General features: G+C 39.9%; 1 protein-coding gene across 22 annotated transcripts in view; it reads left to right on the top strand.

Annotated features, from left to right (window-relative positions):
- Window positions 1-21,364, top strand: part of CDKAL1 (CDKAL1 threonylcarbamoyladenosine tRNA methylthiotransferase) — a 640,160-nt gene that overhangs the window by 412,353 nt on the left and 206,443 nt on the right. For all 22 annotated transcript variants that reach the window (XM_086370076.1, XM_086370056.1, XM_086370074.1 and 19 more), the window contains one exon: window positions 21,036-21,181. In XM_086370076.1, the coding sequence (XP_086226202.1) occupies window positions 21,036-21,181 (146 nt within the window). The remainder of the gene's footprint in view (window positions 1-21,035; window positions 21,182-21,364) is intronic.

The following is a 21,364-nucleotide window of genomic DNA, read 5'->3' as shown; positions in this document are numbered from 1 at the left end:
ATTGTATATTAGAAAGTTGCTGAGAAAGTCCCTCTTAAAAGGTATCTTCACAAGAAAAAGAAATTTTAGATCATGAGGGATGTTACCCTGACTTATTGTGGTGATTGTTTTGCAACGTGTATATATATATATATGTCAAATCATGAGTACACCTGAGACTAATACAATGTTATATATCAATTTTATTTCAGTTTTTAAAAGTGAATGCCAATTTTGCTTTTGGTTGTACCACTGTACAAAGTTACTCAAACTGTACAAAAAAGCAGCACTATAATCTTCCAGCTTAAAGTGCAGAAACTTAGTTAGGTATATGCTACCTATAAAGTTGAGGATTCCCTTGGAGGCACATGCAGAATCATTGAAAAAGCCAAAATGAGAATTGTGAATCAGTTCAGTTCAGTTCAGTCGCTCAGTCGTGTCTGACTCTTCGCGACCCCATGAATCACAGCACGCCAGGCCTCCCTGTCCATCACCAACTCCCAGAGTTCACTCAGACTCACATCCATCAAGTCAGTGATGCCATCCAGCCATCTCATCCTCTGTTGTCCCCTTCTCCTCCTGTCCCAATCCCTCCCAGCATCAGTCTTTTCCAATGAGTCAACTCTTCGCATGAGGTGGCCAAAGTACTGGAGTTTCAGCTTCAGCATCATTCCCTCCAAAGAAATCCCAGGGCTGATCTCCTTCAGAATGGACTGGTTGGATCTCCTTGCAGTCCAAGGGACTCTCAAGAGTCTTCTCCAACACCACAGTTCAGAAGCATCAATTCTTCAGCGCTCAGCTTTCTTCACAGTCCAACTCTCACATCCATACATGACCACAGGAAAAGCCATAGCCTTGACTAGACGGACCTTTGTTGGCAAAGTAATGTCTCTGCTTTTTAATATGCTGTCTAGGTTGGTCATAACTTTCCTTCCAAGGAGTAAGCGTCTTTTAATTTCATGGCTGCAATCACCATCTGCAGTGATTTTGGAGCCCAAAAAAATAAAGTCTGACACTGTTTCCACTGTTTCCCTGTCTATTTCCCATGAAGTGATGGGACCGGATGCCATGATCTGAGTTTTCTGAATGTTGAGCTTTAAGCCAACTTTTTCACTCTCCTCTTTCACTTTCATCAAGAGGCTCTTTAGTTCCTCCTCACTTTCTGCCTTAAGGGTGGTGTCATCTGCATATCTGAGGTTATTGATATTTCTCCCGGCAATCTTGATTCTAGCTTCTGCTTCCTCCAGCCCAGCGTTTCTCATGATGTACTCTGCATATAAGTTAAATAAGCAGGGTGACAATATACAGCCTTGACGTACTCCTTTTCCTCTTTGGAACCAGTCTGTTGTTCCTTGTCCTGTTCTAACTGTTGCTTCCTGACCTGCATACAAATTTCTCAAGAGGCAGGTCAGGTGGTCTGGTATTCCCATCTCTTTTAGAATTTTCCACAGTTTATTGTGATCCACACCGTCAAAGGCTTTGGCATAGTCAATAAAGCAGAAATAGATGTTTTTCTGGAACTCTCTTGCTTTTTCCATGATCCAGCGGATGTTAGCAATTTGATCTCTTGTTCCTCTGCCTTTTCTAAAACCAGCTTGAACATCAGGAAGTTCATGGTTCACGTATTGCTGAAGCCTGGCTTGGAGAATTTTGAGCATTACTTTACTAGCGTGTGAGATGAGTGCAATTGTGTGGTAGTTTGAGCATTCTTTGGCATTGCCTTTCTTTGGGATTGGAATGAAATACTGAGTCTATAATTTGTCTCACTTAAACACATTGACTCATGATGAAATTAACTGCTATTCAACTCAAACAAAAAGGTACCAAATATTTTTTTACTTATGATGTGGTAGGGGGGTGTGCTGTGGTGGGGGGCTTAAAATATAAACTGCTTTAAATGAGAATTGAAAAGAAATGATCCTTTGTGTACCTTGTGAAACACAGGAAGAGTTGATATATGAGATGTGCATAGTTTTTCATAGGCACGAGTAACCTGTAAGTAGGGAGTTGCATTCTAGCGTGAGACTGACATATGAACAAGGGTGAAAAATCTAGAGAACGTTCCAGGCAAAATGCTATAGATCTTTTCTGAGTGGAAATGGCTTCCCAGGGAGTTGGTATATGTTGGAAAGAGAAAAGAAAGCCATCAGGGAAATGAGATTGTAATAGAGCAGAATGCCCGTCTAAGATGTTGGGACTTGGTTTTGCAGACCCGTGTATGTTCAGTTACTCAATCTTGTCTGACTCTTTGTGACCCCATGGACTGTAGCCCACCAGACTCCTCTGTCCATGGAACTTCCCAGGCAAGAATACTGGCATGGGTTGCCATTTCCTACTCCAGGGAATCTTCCTGACCCAGTGATCAAACCTGCATCTCTTGCATCTCCTGCATTGCAGGCAGATTCTTACCACTGTGCCCCCTGGGAAGCCCATGAGTGGTGTTGAAACTTTTGCCTGATATTCAGTTCAGTTCAGTCACTCAGTTGTGTCCAACTCTTTGCAACCCCGTGAACCACAGCACACTGGGCCTCCCTGTCCATCACCAACTCCTGGAGTCCACCCAAACCCATGTCCATTGAGACGGTGATGCCATCCAACCATCTCATCCTCGGTCATCCCCTTCTCCTCCTGCCCTCAATCTTTCCCAGCATCAGGGTCTTTTCCAATGAGTCAGCTCTTCACATCAGGTGGCCAAAGTATTGGAGTTCCAGCTTCAACATCAGTCCTTCCAATGAACACCCAGGACTGATCTCCTTTAGGATGGACTGGTTGTATCTCCTCGCAGTCCAAGGGACTCCCAAGAGTCTTGTCCAACACCACAGTTCAAAAGCATCAATTCTTCAGCGCTCAGCTTTCTTCACAGTCCAACTCTCACATCCATACATGACCACAGGAAAAACCATAGCCTTGACTAGACGGACCTTTGTTGGCAAAGTAATGTCTCTGCTTTTTAATATGCTGTCTAGGTTGGTCATAACTTTCCTTCCAAGGAGTAAGCGTCTTTTAATTTCATGGCTGCAATCACCATCTGAAGATTTTGGAGCCCAGAAAAATAAATTCAGCCACTGTTTCCACTGTTTCCCCATCTATCTGTCATGAAGTGATGGGACCAGATGCCGTGATCTTAGTTTTCTGAATGTTGAGCTTTAAGCCAATGTTTTCACTCTGCTCTTTCACTTTCATCAAGAGGATCTTTAGTTCTTCTTCACTTTCTGCCTTAAGGGTGGTGTCATCTGCATATCTAGGTTATTGATATTTCTCCCGGCAATCTTGATTCCAGCTTCTGCTTCCTCCAGCCCAGCATTTATCATGACGTACTCTGCATATAAGTTAAATAAGTAGGGTGACAATATACAGCCTTGACGTACTCCTTTTCCTATTTGCTTGTTATTACTCCAAAATAATTTTTTAAATCATGTGCCACCTCATACATTTTTGATTGATATTGTAGTTTTTTCATGGTAAGTTTAAATAGTTGCAAAGGATGTAATCTTTGCTATGTTTTAAACAAAGAATTATAGTCAAATAAAATTATCACTCATTTTTCAAATAAATATTAAAAATTAGAAAAATTTACATCATCCTTTTTTCCCCTGGATTTAAATCTCCATTTTCTCTATAGAAGCCTAATATTTTTAAGCTTGAAAGTCATCTTACTTTCCTTCCAAGGAGTAAGCAAAAAGATTTTTTAGATGTGTATATAAATTAAAAGATTTGTGACCACAAGGATCTATGTATTTTTTAAGAAGCCTATTTTATTAAGTCATTAGTGGTAGTATACAATTCATCAGAAACTAAAAATACTTAGTAAGCATTAATATAGAAATGCATTATAAGTTCTGCCTTGAATGAAATGGATGTTGAGGGTGGCAGGTACAGTAACTCTCTATGTTGCTTTGAAAAAGGCAGCTTCATAAGTCCCTGTGTGGTGACCTGAAGGTGTTCAGCAAAAGTGAGAGGGAGGTGTGACAAGAGAACTCCGAATGAAGCCTTGACCACAGACAAATGGGTTTTATGAAAATGTAGAAATGGAAATTAAAGAGCTGGACATGGATTCATTTTTAAATGACCCTCACCTACTGGTTTGTTTTGCTGGTTGCTTCGCTCTAGGAATACTCTGTGCCCGTTTGAAGGGCCGCACTTACACAATGCTTTGTAAGAAAGAAGTATGTGACCTAGACAATGCAAAGTCATGGTCAGAAGGTGGATTTGGCCAAATATCAGAGACTTCTGAGGGTTGAGTGGAAGAAGAAACACACAGAAGTTAATGGGATATAATGGGTGAAGGTGAGAAATGCAGAGAGTTTGAAACTAATCAGGAAAAGTTTGCAATTCTTTGACAAAGATGTGCTGAGTTCATTTTTTAAAACTGAGCTATAATTGTCATATTACTTACTAGTGTCAGATGTACAACATAAAAATTTGTTATTTGTATGTATTCTGAAGTGATCAGAGTAGGTGATAAGGCTGGGCAGCCACCAGTCTGCTCTCTGTGTCTTATGAATTCTTTCTTTTTTTAAATTTCGAATGTGAGATCATACAGCATTTGTCTTTTCTGTCTGATTTATTTATTTCATGTAGCATAACACCCTCAAGGTCCATCCAAGTTGTCACAAATGACAGGATTTCCTTCTTTTTTTGGTCTGAATAATACGTATACTGTTGTATACATACACCCCATTTCCTTTGTCCATTCATCCACAGTGAGTTCATTTTTAAACGTCATATATATAATCAGTCCTTGGGAAGGTCTTTCAATAGTTTATTAACGGGAAAATAAACACCAAGATGGGAGTATCCCATTTGTTTTTAATTTTTAATGAGTAGTTTTAATGTCTAATCTTTAAACCTCTAAGGGGTTGGATTTTCCTGTCTTCATTTCACTCAGCTGAAAACATTTCAGAGTGTTCATTGTTCTCAGGGCAGCCTCTGCAGAGAAATTTCTTTGTCTGGACCTTGTTCTCCTACTTCTTGACACCATTTCTTCAGGGACACTGAGTATTATTTATTCAGAATAAATTATTATTCTTATTTCAGAATAATCCCAGGTTTTTATAGATTGCCTGTATGAACTGTGCCCGTCTAGTTAGTTCTGTGGAGAGGTTATTTAGAGTCCTGTGAGGGTGGGACAAAGGAAATGAACTGAACATGCTATGGACAACTGTGGGTGGCACCGTTGCTCTCCATAGGGTTCATTTCAACGTATTACACATTTTGTTAGCCTCTCTTGGACGCTCTGTTTTCCTGTCTTCTAGATTACCAATCTCTAGATAATTTTGAAATATTAAAAAAGACAAAATAATTGACTTGGAAATTCTTTTTCTCACCTAAGACAGGAGGAAATACATAGCACATAATATGGTGTCTTACATCTCCTTAATGATTGTTAATCCACATTGTAGTCCACATTGCAGGTGGATTCTTTACCAGATAAGCCACCAGGGAAGCCCAGGAATACTGGAGTGGGTAGCCTATCCCTTCTCTAGAGAATCTTCCCAACCCAGGAATTGAACCAGGGTATCCTGTATTGCAGGCAGATTCTTTACCAGCTGAGCTACCAGGGAAGCCCTTAATGATTGTTATTTAGACCTATATTTATCCAGTTTTGAAGCCAAGTAAACATAATATGTGAATAATGTATATTTATAACATTTGATCATTGGGAAGATGAAGTTCAAGTCCTACTCTACTATCTTTATTTTCTAAATAGGTAAATCTTCTAAAAATGGCAACATGTAAGATCTGAAAATACTTTTGTATCAAATGATCACTTGTCTTATTAGGCAGATCCTTTCAAAAAAGGTGCATCAGTTTTTCATATTTTTAAAGGCCACAGACTTTGACAGAAAGAAGGAAAATAAAAATCTTCATTTTCCCCTCTAATCTGAGGAAATCAATTTTAATTGCATAGGATTTTAACTTCAATTTGATTTAAAAAACACTTAAAAAATATTAGGTTGGTGCAAAAGTAATTTCAGTTTGGGACTATGAATTTTAAATCATTATAACTAGGCTCAAGCACATCTTTTTAAATCAAAATTGGAACCATTACAGTCAACATATTTTTGCCAGCAAGCAATAAGTTTGGTTATTCCTGTAGCATAAAAATCCAGACTTTAGGATTCAGCAAACTCTTGGAAAGCATTTTCTGCTGCTGTTGCTTGTGGATGGATTTTTCCCTGCAAAAAGTTGTCGAGGTGCTTGAAGTGGTGGTCCGCTGGCAAGCAGTCAGGCGAATATGGCAGATGAGGCAAAACTTTGTAGCCCAGTCCGTTCAACTTGTGAAGCATGGGCTGTGTGACATGTGGTTGGGTGGTATTGAAGAGAATTGGGGCCTTTCTGTTGACTGATGCTGACTGCAGGTGTTGCAGTTTTTGAAGCATCTCATTGATTTGCTGAGCATATTTCTCAGATATAATGATTTTGCCAGGATTCAGAAAGCTGTAGTGGATCAGATGGGCAGCAGACCACCAAAGAGTGACCATGACCTTTTTGGGGGTGCTAGTTTGGCTTTGGGAAGTGCTTTGGAGCTTCTTCTCAGTCCCACCACTGAGATGGTTATCCCCGGCTATCATATACAATCCACTTTTCATCGCACATGACAACCCAATCAAGACATGATCGTTGTTGCATAGAGTAAGAGAAGACAACCCTTCAAAACAACGACTTGTTTTGTTTTTGGTCAGTTTACGAGGCACCCACTTATGAGCTTTCTGACCCTCCCAGTTTGCTTCAAATGCTGAACTGCTACAGAATGGTTGGTGTTGAATTCTTCAGCCACTTCCCGTGTAGTTGTAAGAGGATGAGTTTCAGTGATTGCTCTCAATCGGTCGTTGTCAGCTTCCAATGGCCAGCCACTTCACTCTTCGTCTTTAAGGCTCTCGTCTTCTTTGCAAAACTTCTTGAACCACCACTGTGCTGCACCTTCATTAGCAGTTCCTGGGCCAAATGCACTGTTGATGTTGTGAGTTGTTTCTGCTGCTTCATGACCCATTTTGAACTCAAATAAGAAAATCACTCAAATTTGGTTTTTGTCTAACATCATTTCCCTAGTCTAAAGTAAATATAAAATAAGCAGTAAGTAATAAATTTTTAGCAAAAAAACATAAAGGAGAAGTTCCCATTCAAATAATGTTTAACATAACCACATTTGTTTATTCCAGTATAAAAGGGAAGATTTCAATAATGCAAAAACTGCAATTATGTTTGCACCAACCTAGTAGCTCAAGTCTTAACTGGTAAATTTGGCTCATCAAATGAAATTTTTTCCTGATGTTTCTTTGCATTCTAGACAAGCTATCTGATCCTATAAGTTTGGAACCACAGTGCTTAAAAAAGCAGATTCAAATATCAAAATACTCTGTTAAGGTGTTCTTAGACAAGCTAGCCTACCATTCAGTAACTGGAAATGCTTTCATTTCAGGTCCAATTAAGGAACTGACATGTGAAGCCAGTTTTACCAAAGTGAAAACAATTAAAGTAGAACAAAAAAGAAATAGGCTCCTCTTTGTTCCTTTATAAAAACCATATACCCATTTATCAGTTTCAACTCAAATTCCATGTTATTCAATAGCAAAGGAGTAAAAAGAGTCTATTAATTTGTTACCTTTTAATTTCAAGTACTGTTGTAAGAGCCATTTAATTCAGGCATTTTGAGACATTTGGGGAAAATTCACATTTTAATAAATCAAATGCATTTTGAGACATTTGGGGAAAATTCACATTTTAATAAATCAAATGTAAGGAGAATTTTGCAAACTGAAAATTTGTAATTGTCTTTGTGTTTTTGGTATTGTTTTGGAGTGAAAACTCTTCACTGTTTATTTGCAGCCCTGCTTCTAGAAATGATTTACTGTTTACATTGTCATGTGAATTAATTAATGCTGGTCCTCAAAAAATATTTTAGATTTAGTGAGGACACATTTGTGAGACACTTTTGGTGGAGCAGAGTGTAGGAGAGTAAAAAATCTTTTCCTCTACCTATCTAAGGATCTCCAGGTGGTTTCTGTAAGTTAGACTGGCCTAAGATAGATTAGTAAGAGAAAAAAGGTTATTGACATGTGCTTCCTGCCTATGTGCATGGAAGCACCCAGTAGTCAGTAACCCTAAAGGGTGTTTAGAACTTGGGTTTACTTACCATCTTATGCTAAAATTAAAGAAAATGTATTTGTAGCTTTGGGGTGTAGAAAACTAGTTATGGGAAAGTGACTAAGAAATGTATAGTGAACAGGGATTGTTTAGAAAGGTTTCTTATGGATATTTAAGTCTTGTCTTCACCATTGATTTGTTGTTGTTTTTCATTCACTCAGTCATGTCTGACTCTTTGTGACCCCGTGGACTGCAGCACGCCAGGCTTCCCTGTCCTTCACCATCTCCTGGAATTTGCTCAGATTCATATCTGTTGAGTCAGTGATACTATCTAACCATTTTATCCTCTGCCAGCCCCTTCTTTTGCCTTCCATCTTTCCCAGCATCAGGGTCTTTTCCAGTGAGTTGGCTCTTTGCATCAGGTGGCCAGAGTATTGGAGCTTCAGCCAAGGTATTGAAGCTTCAGCCTCAGTATCAGTCCTTCCAATGAATATTCCAGGCTGATTTCCTTTAGGATTGACTGGTTTGATCTCCTTGCTGTCAAGGGACTCTCGAGAGTCTTCTGTCACCACTGTTGATAGGAATTGTTAAAATTTTGTTCTCGGTGTGGAATTTCCATGTTTACATCTTTTTTCCCCAAAATTTCTACCTTTAAAAATGGAAATTTTATATGTAGAAATTCCTTTTACCAAAGGAAAAGGAAGGTGCCATTTTTTGAGCTTTTCCTGGGTCTGCTGGTTCTCAGTCGCCTTTAGCTCAAAATAATGTATATGTGAAAGAGGCATATTTGAGAGTTGGTCTATTGTAACTTTAGTCAGGGTGACTGTGTTTACACTACAGCTGTACCATTGACCTTAAACAAGGTTTTAACTTCCCTGAGTCTTAGATTCAGTAAAACTACTTTCTAGGTTTGTGCAGAAATTTAAATGAGATAATGAGTGTTGTTATCACAGTAAACTTGGGTCTGCTTTCATGACTCACCAAAGCCAGTCTGCTGGCACTAAGTTGTACGAAGGAAAGTATAGCATTCATTGCAGGGTGCCTTGCAAGGAGAATGGGCTCCTCCCACTCCAAAGACCTGAGGTTCCTGATGACTTTCAGGGAAGGATTTTTAGACAGAATTTGGGGTGAGGGTTGCAGCTCATGGACTTCCCTGTGATCTGTTGGTGGTGAGGTAACAGGGTGATGTTCTGGAAATCTTAATCATCCACCTTATGGTTCACAGACCTGGGACTGTACCACAGTCAAAAGTCTAGAGCTTGTGGTCAGTATGTAATTGCCATTTCCACCTGGGTGTGGGTCTTAGTTTCTGTAGAACATCTCAAAGGTGTGTGTCAGACTGTTATGTATATCCCTTGAGGAGGAACTTGGACTCTCTTTTATCCCTAAACTATTGCTTCAGCTTTTAGTGCTTTTCTTGCTTCACTACTTTTTCTTTGTGCCTGCGTTCTCTAACTTGGATAATTAGACTTGAGTCTGCTCTTTGGAACTTGGGGGAGGCCTAAGGGACTAAAACTCCCCTGAAAGCCCCTGCCCCCAGCTCTGCAGGTTTCAGCGTGAATCAGCAAATGGTACCCCGGCACCTAGGGAGGCTATCTGTCATCATTGCTGTTATTACTATGACAGCTACTACTGTTGGGCTTCCCTGCTGGCTCAGATGGTAAAGAATCTGCCAGCAATGCGTGAGACTTGGGTTCAATGCCTGGGTTGCGAAGATCCCCTGGAGAAGGGAAAGGCTACCCACTCCAGGATCCTGGCCTGGAGAATTCCATGAACAGAGGAGCCTGGCATTCCATGGACAGAGCAGCCTCTTTCCATGGGATCAAAAAGACTTGGACATGACTGAGCAACTTTCACTTTTACTACTACTGTATCACTTAATGGTATGTGATTCAGAAACTGCTGAGATCTTTCTCCTTTCCTCTAATAATCATTCCAATTAAATGACTGCTTATGGTCCTTTTTTTTTTCCCCCCAAAATTCCCTTGTGCTAATTGGCTTCAGTCTTATCCAACTCTTTGGGATCCCATGGACTATAGCCTGCTAGGCTCCTCTGTCAGTGGGATTCTCCAGGCAAGAATTCCCTTACAATAAATTTGAGAGTGGGGAAAGAATTGCCCCTCCCTCTTCTCCTTCTGCTTTCATTCTCATTTTTTTCTTCTTTTCAAACAAATAAATTTCTTCCATGTCTGTTTTTTTCTTACTCTCTGATCATAACACCAGGGACAACACAGCTCGAATGGTAACAACTTCTTCAGGAATGATTCTGAGCTGTTTTGCTGATTCTTATCTCTGATTCTCCTTCGTTTATTGTTTTCATATTCCAGTTTCTCTCTCCTGCTATGCTAATGTGGGAGCATTAGGGGTCCCTTGAATATAAGAATCAGGGTGATTTGGACCCTGCTTAGAAGAAAGTTTTGCTTCTTTCATTTCTGAAGAAATAGAGCTCTCACAGAATGATATATTGTCAAGAAATATTATGAACTTGATATTTGGTCTTTGAAAATCATTTTAGATTTTCTAAGCACTGGCAACCCACTCCAGCACTCTTGCCTGGGAAATCCCATGGATGGAGGAGCCTGGTAGGCTGCAGTCCATGGGGTCGCTAAAAGTGGGACATAACTGAGCGACTTCACTTTTACTTTTCACTTTCATGCATTGGAGAAGGAAATGGCAACCCACTCCAGTGTTCTTGCCTGGAGAATCCCAGGGACGGGGGAGCCTGGTGGGCTGCCATCTATGGGGTCGCTCAGAGTCGGACACGACTGAAGTGACTTAGCAGCAGCAGCAGCAGCAGCAAGCCTACTAGATCGTATCAAGTATAATTTTATAATTGTTTCATGATGATAGTAACAACATTGCTTTAACTATGATTTGTTTTTCTCTATTTTTTCTGTTTTTCCAAAACCTTAAAAATGAGTATCTATTACCTTTGTATAAAATAAAGACATTCATTTTTAAAAACAGAATAATGTTTTTTTTTCATTATGTTCACTAATTACCATGTACATCTTTATTTTAGAAGTGAGTAACATGTTTAGCTTGTAAAATCTATGAGTCCAACCCTCAAACAATTCTTTTTTTAATTTCAACAAATAATTTTACAGTCAGTGTATTTGATAAAAGAGTAAATAGGTAGAGAATCATTAAGTGGTCTCCAAGAGTACTTATTACTTTTCCCAAATGTACTTTTAAAGATAGAATTGATATTATTAGATTTAAAAAAGCAGAACTGATATGACAGGTCACTGGATCACTTTATAAGATATACCGCCTTATATCTTATGTGTCGTTATACCTGTTGACTGTTTTTGAGTGTACAGTTCACTGACATTAAGTACATTCACAATATTTTGTACCCATAACCACAGTCCGTCTGGAACCTTCTCATTTTCCTAAACTGAAATTCTGTGCCCATTAAACAATACACTCCCTGTACCTCTCTCCCCCTTGTCTTTCTTGAGTGTGCCTATTGTAGGTACCTCATGTAAACTTCACTTTCACTTTTCACTTTCATGCATTGGAGAAGGAAATGGCAACCCACTCCAGTGTTCTTGCCTGGAGAATCCCAGGGACGGGGGAGCCTAGTGGGCTTCCTGCCGTCTATGGGGTCGCACAGACTTAGACACGACTGAAGTGACTTAGCAGCAGCAGCAGCATGTAAGTGAGCTCATGCAATATTTTTCATTTTGGTCTGGCTGATTTCACTTAGCATAATGTTTTCAAAGTTCATCCCTGTTGCAGCAATATTATGTCATTTTAAATATCTCTTTTTTGGGTAGTTTTATTCTCACCGCCAGAGCACTCTGTACAGACTTCATTTAGCTCTTCTGTCCTACAATTTTACCATCCATGCTCATACCCCAAGAGCATACTGTGTTTTTCTGTATCTCCTCATTTCCTTGCTTCCTGGCACTTAAAAAATTAATGTATAGTTGAATGAATGGATGATGGAATGATTCAGTTGAATAATCAACATGGCTGTTTTGGAGTAAGTCCTACAAAGGTTTCTAGGTAAAGGTAAAATGTCTGATTGGGACAGACATTTGTCTTCACTTATTTTAATGCAAACACTGAAAATGTTAACTCTTTGCAGTTTTGCATTAAAGACAAAATCCGTGCCTGTGTTCTAGGAGATCCTATTTCCGGAGTCACCTTCAACACTCTTAAAGTCATATAGGTCAAGGTAAAATAAGACCAGAGTTGTATTTCACGCATTCCTTCGGTAATGACACTGTATCAGCCACTAAGTCATTTCCCTGCATCTACACTGATTCTTGGGGCTCGGTGGTAGAGATCTGCCTTCAGTGCAGGAGCTTTAGGGGACTCGGGCTCCATCCCTGGGTCGGGAGGATCCCCTGGAGGAGGGCATGGCAACTGACTCTAGTATTCTTATCTGGAGAAGCCCATGGACAGAGGGGCCTGGCGAGCTACAATCCATGGAGTCGCAGAGAGTTGGACACGACTGAGACAACTTAGCACATCCACATTCAAACTTCTTCTCAGCCATCCAAAGATAAATTATCATTAATAGCATTAGAAAGTGAACTAGGGAGCATAAAAAGAGAACATTTCCCATCCTTATATCCCAAATGAAAAGGAGTCGATATTGTGAACAGATTCTAATTTACACTTTGTCTATAACTTAATTATAATAGGAAATTCACTTCTAAACTGCAGAGTTAACATTTTCAGTATTTGCATTAAAATAAGTGAAGACAAAATGTCTGTCCTAATTAGCTTTCATAGAAATGGTAAAAGGACATTAGTGCCCAATTACCATTACTGCTTCACCTCAGTGTCATTCTCAGTTCAGTGTCAGAGTCAACAATCAGACTTTACATTATGAAGATGATAATATATGTTAATACTAAATGTCAAAACACTAAGAGTTGTAATTATACACACATTTATTTTCAACTGATATTATCAATGGCTTGTGTTATTTTTAAATTATTCTACTCTGCTAAGGCCAAGAAATCAAAAGAGAGCTCTTATATCTGGATTGTGGTGATTGTTGCATAAACCTACACATATACTAAAATTCATGAAACTGAACACATAGAAAAAAAGTCAGGTTTACTGTACTAATTTTAAAATAAGATAAAACAGAAGAAAACTAACAACAAAATCTGTTGTGATTCAAACACTGTATAACATGAACAAGTATATGGTAAAAAACAAATATATATATATATACACATATATATATACACGTGTGTGTGTGTGTGTGTGTGTGTATATACACTTTAAAAAGTATATATACTTTTCCCTTAAAAAAAGACCATGTCTACCAAACACTAAAAGAACAAATCAATACCTGATCAATTTAATAGGGATAGTATTGATACATTCAACCTAGTTAGACTGAGCATTCAACTCAGACAATTCAGTTGGCTTCTCTTTAATATGAAGTAAATAAATAATTAGCATTGACTGGTGGGTTCCACCCTGGAATCCCCAATTAAAGAATCCAGTCAGAAGGCAGATGTTAAAGATCTATCTAGAAATATTCAGCTCTCCTTTATTTATGATCTCATTATCCCCAATGATGCTGATTTCAGATAACTTTATTTCATGTGTCACATGGAATAGAGTGGAAAGTATGTTCTGGTGATTACTCTGCTCTAGTTACGGATGCTTGGTATATAAAATGATGCAGCAAAACAAGTGTTTATTAAACAGCAAGCTGTGTCTCTAGGATAGGGATGCAAAGAAGGCAGTAACCTTTGCGTTTTCTAAACATGTGAACACACAACAGCCTCCTTTGATGAAGGCACGCTCACGTGTGTAAGGCACTCCACTGAGTACTTTATGGATATCTCATCTGACCCCTCCCTCTTCGGTGTAGGTATTTTTTATTATTTCTCTGGTAGATTGTATCATTGCTTACCAGACATTCTGGTTTCCCTCTCCGTGATGGGAATCTCTGCCTCTCCCTCCTCCGTGTTAGAATCTCTGCCTATTAAACCTGAGAGTAGCTGTGAGACCTACAGTGGCCAGTGAAATGCATGCAGAAGTGACAGGCACAATTTCTGGGCATATGGTTCAAGTTGATGATTCTATGTCTCTCTTTGCTTCCCCCTCTTCCACATTTTAAATTTGCAAGTGAAAGCGACTTAAGCAAAGCTTCAACCAATCCATGACATTCCTGTAATGTGAGGAAGAGTTACATTTTTGTTGTTATAAGCCACCAAGAGTTTTGAGATTATATACAGTATCACCTGATGCATCCTACTGATACACTGTCATTTTATGAATGAAGAAAACAAACATTCAGAAACATTTAAATAATGTGTCTGCAGTGAAGAACAGTAAATAGAATAACTAGATTTAGAGCCTAAGCCTGTCCAGACTGCTGAGTCCTTTCTCTTAACCACTTTTCAATACATATTGGAATGAAAATGTATATCAGTTACAAAACTAGAACACAGGACAGAGAAATGTAGTTTTATGGGCCACAGAAAGTTCCACCCCAAATGGAGTTTACTTATATTTTAAATTTATTTGTTTTTTTAATCAAAGGATAATTGCTTTACAGAATTTTGTTGTTTTCTGTCAAACCTCAACATGAATCAGCTATAGGTATACATATGTCCCCTCCCTCTTGAACCTCCCTCCCATCTCGCTCCCCATTCCACCCCTCTGGGTTGATACAGAGCCCCTGTTTGAGTTTCCTTAGTCATACAGCAAATTCCCGTTGGCTATCTATTTTACATATGGTAATATAGGTTTCCACGTTACTCTCTCCATACATCTCACGCTCTCCTCCCCTCTCCCCATGTCCATAAGTCTGTTCTCTATGTCTGTTTCTCCATTGCTGCCATGCAAATAAGTTCTTCAGTACCATTTTTCTGGATTCCATGTATATGTGTTAGTATATGATATTTATCTTTCTCTTTCTGACTTACTTCACTGTGTATTATAGGCTCTAGGTTCATCCACCTCATTAGAACTGACTCAAATGTGTTTTTTTATGGCTGAGTAATTTTCCATTGTGTATATGTACCACAACTTCTTTATCCACTCTTCTGTCTGTGGGCATCTAGGTTGCTTCCGTGTTCTAGCTATTGTAAATAGTGCTGCAGTGAATGATGGGATACATGTGTTGTTTCCAATTTGGTTTCCTCGGGGTGTATATCTAGGAGTGGGATTGCTGGGTGAAGTTTACTTTTGAGTGATAAGAATTTTCCAGGCACACTTCACCATCCTGTGAATATGCTAAAAAACATTTATTAATAATTGCTTACTTTTTATGAGTGAGTGGTATGCTATGTATTTATATATCAAATAAGCTATTTTTAAATTCCTAAGGGTAAATGGCATAGTTTCTTACCTTTTTTTTTTTTTTTTTAGCATATTCTTAGGTTAGCTTATGTATATTATGTATGCTTGCTTCTTAGATTAGCTCAGGTATCTTAGGTTAGCTAAAAAAAAATAGCAGTGTTAAATTTTGCATTGTAAGTATGCATATACTTGCCAACAGAGTTATAATCTGAGAGGGCTTTCACTGTGAGTGAGTTGCAGGGACATCTGAATGCAAGTATTAATGTGTATTACACACTCCTACACACTGAGCGACTGTGCTGGCTCCTAGTGTATATATATTCAATACCAGGTGGAAAATGATGACTGATATGATAATTGCAGGGCAATAAAAGTGAGACTTAACATTGCTTTTAAAAATATACCATATATAAATAACTTTTCAAAATTAAACCTGTTTTCATTCTTTTTTTTTCTTTGCTTTTTAAGTTCATTAAAAAATCACAAACACTGAGATGATTACCAGCTTGTAATAGGAAAACTCCATATGAAAACAACAGATAGAAATACTATTTTCTTGATCTGTTAGGCATTCTGGTCCTTACCTACAAAGTAGTCAACATTTATATTTTAAGCAGCCTTGATACTTCAACCCTTACATTAAAAATGAACTGGTATTAAAATATTAATAGATACTGTTTCTCGGAGAAGGCAGTGGCACCCCACTCCAGTACTCTTGCCTGGAAAATCCCACGGATGGAGGAGCCTGGTGGGCTGCAGTCCATGGGGTCGCTAAGAGTCGGACACGACTGAGCGACTTCACTTTCACTTTTCACTTTCACACATTGGAGAAGGAAATGGCAACCCACTCCAGTGTTCTTGCCTGGAGAATCCCAGGGACGGGGCAGCCTAGTGCGCTGCCGTCCATGGGGTCGCACAGAGTCGGACAGGACTGAAGGGACTTAGCAGTAGCAGTAGCAGTAGCAGATACTGTTTCTATGCTAGTTGCTACAAGGGCTCCTCAAAACACACACAGGCATGTGCACACACACTTGTGTGCGCACATGCCTGCTCACACACTTGCCTGTTTTGTTGTTGTTGTTCAGTCACCCAGTCGTGTCCCACTCTTTGTGATTCCATGAACTGCAGCACGCCAGGCCTCACTGTCCTTCACCATCTCTGGAGTTTGCCCAAATTCATGTCCATTGAGTTGGTGATGCCATTTAACCATCTCATCTTCTGATGCCCTCTTCTTCCTCTGCCCTCAGTCTTTCCCAGCATCAAGGACTTTTCCAATGAATCATCTGTTTGCATCAGATGACCCGAGTACTGGAGCTTCAGCCTCAGCATCAGTCCTTCCAGTGCATATTCAGGGTTGATCTCCCTTAAGATTGACTGATTTGATCTTGCTCTCCAAGGGATTTTCAGAAGTCTTCTCCAGCGCCACAGTTTGCAGGCGTTCTGCCTTTATAGTCCAGCTCTCACAACCATACGTGACCACTGGGGAGACCATAGCCTTGAATGTACAGACCTTTGTCGGCAGAGTGATGTCACTTGCTTTCAGTCTCTGTTACCCACCTCAGAGCTTAGGGTTGCTCTTGACTGCTGTTCTTGAGCACACATTTGTAAATTACTTCCATAAGAGTATACATTGTGATTTTAATCCAAAGCTCCAGCAGATTTTTAGAGCTATAACCCATGGTGGGGCTACCTAGAAAGTATCTGATCTTGGCTTCTAAAATTGTTTGTTGCTGTTCAGTTGCTAGGTTGTGTCTGACTCTGAGACCTGTGGACTGTAGCAGGCAGGGACTCCCTGTCCCTCACAGTCTCCTCTCATCCTCTGCCGCCCTCTTCTCCTTTTGCCTTCAATCTTTCCCAGACTCAGGGTCTTTTCCAGTGACTCGACTGCTTGTATCAGGTGGCCAAAGTTCTACAGTTAAGGCAGGCCAATTATCTGCTTGTATACCTGCCTGAATATGTGCTTCTCTACCTGCTTTAGCCAAGTGGAACTAATGGAAAGTTTGTTTTACTGTCAAATAGCAATTATATTTTAAATCTTTCTCGTTGTATGTGGATGTGGTTTTGACTTAAATCTCTGTTTATATGTTTGGTGGTGTATACTTGGCATAGTCCTAGTCATTGTAGAATCCAGAGAATGGAGTAAGACATGAGTACTATCCTTGTAGACCTGTTTAGGAGATGCACGGCCACGTTGCATGGTAGATTTAAGGAAATAAGTTGGTGATAGCAGGAACAGATTGCTGAGGCATCACAGAATAAAAAGTCATCCCTTATACCAGAGAATCTGGAACTCCAAACTAAACCTTAAAAATAGAGAAGAATTTTGAAAGGGGAAGTAGCCCAAAGGTTATTCATTTGTTGTTCAGTCACTCAGTTGTGTCCAATTCTTTGTGACCCGATGGACTGTAGCACACAAGGCTTCCTTGTCCTTCACTATCTCCTGGAGTTTGCTCAAACTCATGTCCATTGAGTTGATGATGCCATCCAACCATCTCATCCACTGTCGTCCCCTTCTCCTCCTGCCCTCAATCTTTCCCAGCATCAGGGTCTTTTCCAATGAGTCGTCTCTCCGCATCAGGTGGCCAAAGTATTGGAGGTTATATGTAACCAACAGTGTTAAGTGAGAAGAGGGATAGAAGGGAAAACAATACAAAAAAATATCTACTTTGTCTCTTTGGGTTATATTGCTGCTGCTGCTGCTAAGTCGCTTCAGTCGTGTCCGACTGTGTGACCCCATAGAAGGCAGCCCACCAGACTTCCCCGTCCCTGGGATTCTCCAGGCAAGAACACTGGAGTGGGTTGCCATTTCCTTCTCCAATGCATGAAAGTGAAAAGTGAAAGTGAAGTCGCTCAGTCGTGTCTGACTCTTAGCGACCCCATGGACTGCAACCTACCAGGCTCCTCTGTCCATGGGATTTTCCAGGCAAGAGTACTGGAGTAGGGTGCCATTGCCTTCTCCATTGGGTTATGTTAATATACGTTAAGTTGTGGTTCTTCTAGTGAAAGAAGTACAGACTTTATGCAAGGGGTGAGCTTATTTTTGTGTTTTGGCACCTACTTCTATGAAGTTGCAAAGTCTGTAGTATGAAGCTGGAGATAATTACTGTTGGGAAATCTTACTTTGAGAACCAAAGAGGGGAAAACCCACCAAATTTATCCTGCTTGTTTTCTATTAACATTGTAATTTGAAAATTGTCATACTATAATAGGGTGATGTTTCATCTAGTGAAATATCCTGTTTATAGTAGAAGGGCCACCCTGAGTGTTTCCAATAGAGACTGCACCCCTTCTGGCCCCCAGGTCATGTTCACTGGGAACCCCTTCCAAATTTATTTTTTGCGAATCAGTACAAGTTATCACTCCTTCACTTACTAGTTAAGGAAGCTACCTTGTTGAAAAGCAATTCTATCTATTGATGCTTTCATTAACGTGTATGAAAATGTGTTAGTATGAATTTTAAACATTCTCCAAAGACGAAGCATGTTAGATAATTTATGTCTTAAATGCTAACACATAAGCACTTTACTGGGTTGTCTTATTCTTACCGTAGCCCAGTAACCCTATGAGGTGGGAATTACCACTGTCTTCATTCTTCAGATAAGAAAACCAGTGCACAGAGATTGAAAGTAGAATTTCAATTCACAAATTGTGTTACTTGTAAAGGTGTCATTTTTTTTTTGCCACAGTATGTATGTTGCAGGTTAGCTAAAGCTGAGTCCTGCCCCTTTAGAAAACAGAGATTTTTGTATAATTGTTTTTCTCACACTGTTCAAGAATGGTGATGCTCAGGTGTAAAAAACCTGAAAGATGGAGAGTCATAGCAGGAGGCCAGTGTATTTACTCAGAGTCGGTAGTGATGATGAATGTTCAGGCCTGCCTCCCGCAGCCTTATACATCGTAGTCTTGAGAAAGGAGGTGAAGAGCCTTCTGACTAAATACGCAGCCAAGAAATGCCAATTCTGTGAAGGAGAACTTCAGGTCATGTGTTAGCCAGTCGTTTGCTGCCAAATCAATCCTTGAACTTCAGTCCCAGTTGAGTGATCTATGTTTAACACAGTGTGTCTGTGTGTGTTAGTCGCTCGGTCGCATATCCCAATTAATTCCTGCAAGAGAAGGTCGATAAAGGACATCCATGAGTAATATCATTTGGTTATTTGAATTTCTTAATCAGAAGGATTTTTTTTAAACCAACTAAGCTGCTCCGAAGCAAATAAGGAGCTTGAGTTTGTCATTCTTTTCTTCCACTTTGGTCAAAATACTAGTATTCATAGTCAGTGCAAAGAAAAGGAAGGGACAAAGGTCACGGGTGATACGTATACATGACTGAGCCCTGAATAGCAAAGAGGCGGTCACCTCTATGGAATTAGGTGGCTCTTTGAGTCCACAAGATCCCTCAAAATGCTTTTCTAATGATAAAATTAGATAGCAGATGTGAGAGTACAGTATAGTACTTTGAAAAGTAAAATCACTGGACACATGCAAGGTACTGAAGAGCAGTTTCTTTCTTGACACTGTTACCTCTTTCGGACGCTTAGTGTCCACCCTGTCCCTCAACTCCCTCTTTCCCCCCCTCCCCTCCCCCACCACTGATGGGCCATAGTTCGGCACATTTTTCTTACTGCTCACATAAATGGTTTCCTTACCTCAGTTTTCCTTTTACCATTCTTTTTCCTGTCCATTTCATATCCTTGGAGGAATTTAGAACAATCTATGTATTTCCTAATTATTTCACTCAGACCTGCTCTCTTTAACTTTACCAGACAGATTCTTCTTCCTGCTCTTCCCTTCTTTCTCCTCTTTGAAACTCTGCAGCTTATAGGTGGAGAAGGCAATGGCACCCCACTCCAGTACTTTTGCCTAGAAAATCCCATGGACGGAGGAGCCTGGTAGGCTGCAGTCCATGGGGTCACTAGAGTCGGACACGACTGAGCGACTTCACTTTCACTTTTCACTTTCATGCATTGGAGAAGGAGATGGCAACCCACTCCAGTGTTCTTGCCTGGAGAATCCCAGGGACGGGGAAGCCTGGTGGGCTGCCATCTCTGGGGTCGCAGAGTCGGACACGACTGAAGCGACTTAGCAGCAGCAGCAGCTTATAGGTAGATACCAGTAGGTGACCAGAGGTGAACTGATTGGCTTCGTTGTCTGATACTGTGCCTTTTGCATGCTCAAAAATAAGTGTTTGCTAACTATCTGAAAAAGAAACAAGTGAGTCACAGATTTCTTTTTCTGCTTTAGTATTAAAAAAAAAGTATTGACTTTCTGTAAATTTGGGAACTTTATTCAAGTACTCAGGATTCTACAGCTTCAACTGTTTGCCTTAAATATTGCTGTTTCTGCTGCTAATGTAACAGGCCAGAATATAACATTGCCTTGAGGCAAGGGATGAGTGGTGCTTATTTTGAAGAACTCAGAAATCTTTTTAGTCTCTAGGATTTACATGAGTTTATCTCTGTTTCGTCACCTAAGAGAGGCAATGACCATGAGGAAGTAGCTTTTCTGTTAAATCCTCGGGAAGTCATGTTAAATTCCCAGATGTCATCCTAGAGTGTAGTCAGTGGCCTTCACTTGAGGAGCCTAGAGGATTGGTATGTTTTTAGCTGTGTTTATTCACTTGCACTTGTGAGAGTTGATCTGATTTGTTAAAATGATTAATGTTTTCTCCTTCCATCTTTCCCAAGGAAATGGCAAAAATCCTTCATCACCCCCGAGTCTATGCTTTTCTGCACATACCAGTTCAGTCTGCCTCTGACACTGTGCTCATGGAAATGAAAAGAGAATACTGCGTGGCTGACTTCAAAAGAGTGGTGGATTTTCTGAAAGACAAGTAAGTCTGTTAGCACTTAAGAAAATCACCGTTTCTTTTTTCTTTTAAAAGCATGTGGCAAAAATGCACTCGTGGTAGCCACAATTAAAGGCCAGAGAGGTGAGGCTTTTGAAGCTTTCAAAGCCTTGAGTTTTCCTTAGACACCCTTGATGTGGTTTCTTCTTTCCTCTCAGTTTTATCCAC

Source organism: Bos grunniens, chromosome 23 (assembly GCF_055505025.1).
Source record: "Bos grunniens cultivar Pamir isolate PY7600 chromosome 23, Bosgru_T2T1.0, whole genome shotgun sequence".
Lineage (NCBI taxonomy): Eukaryota > Metazoa > Chordata > Mammalia > Artiodactyla > Bovidae > Bos > Bos grunniens.
This window is presented reverse-complemented; position numbering and strand designations above follow the sequence as displayed.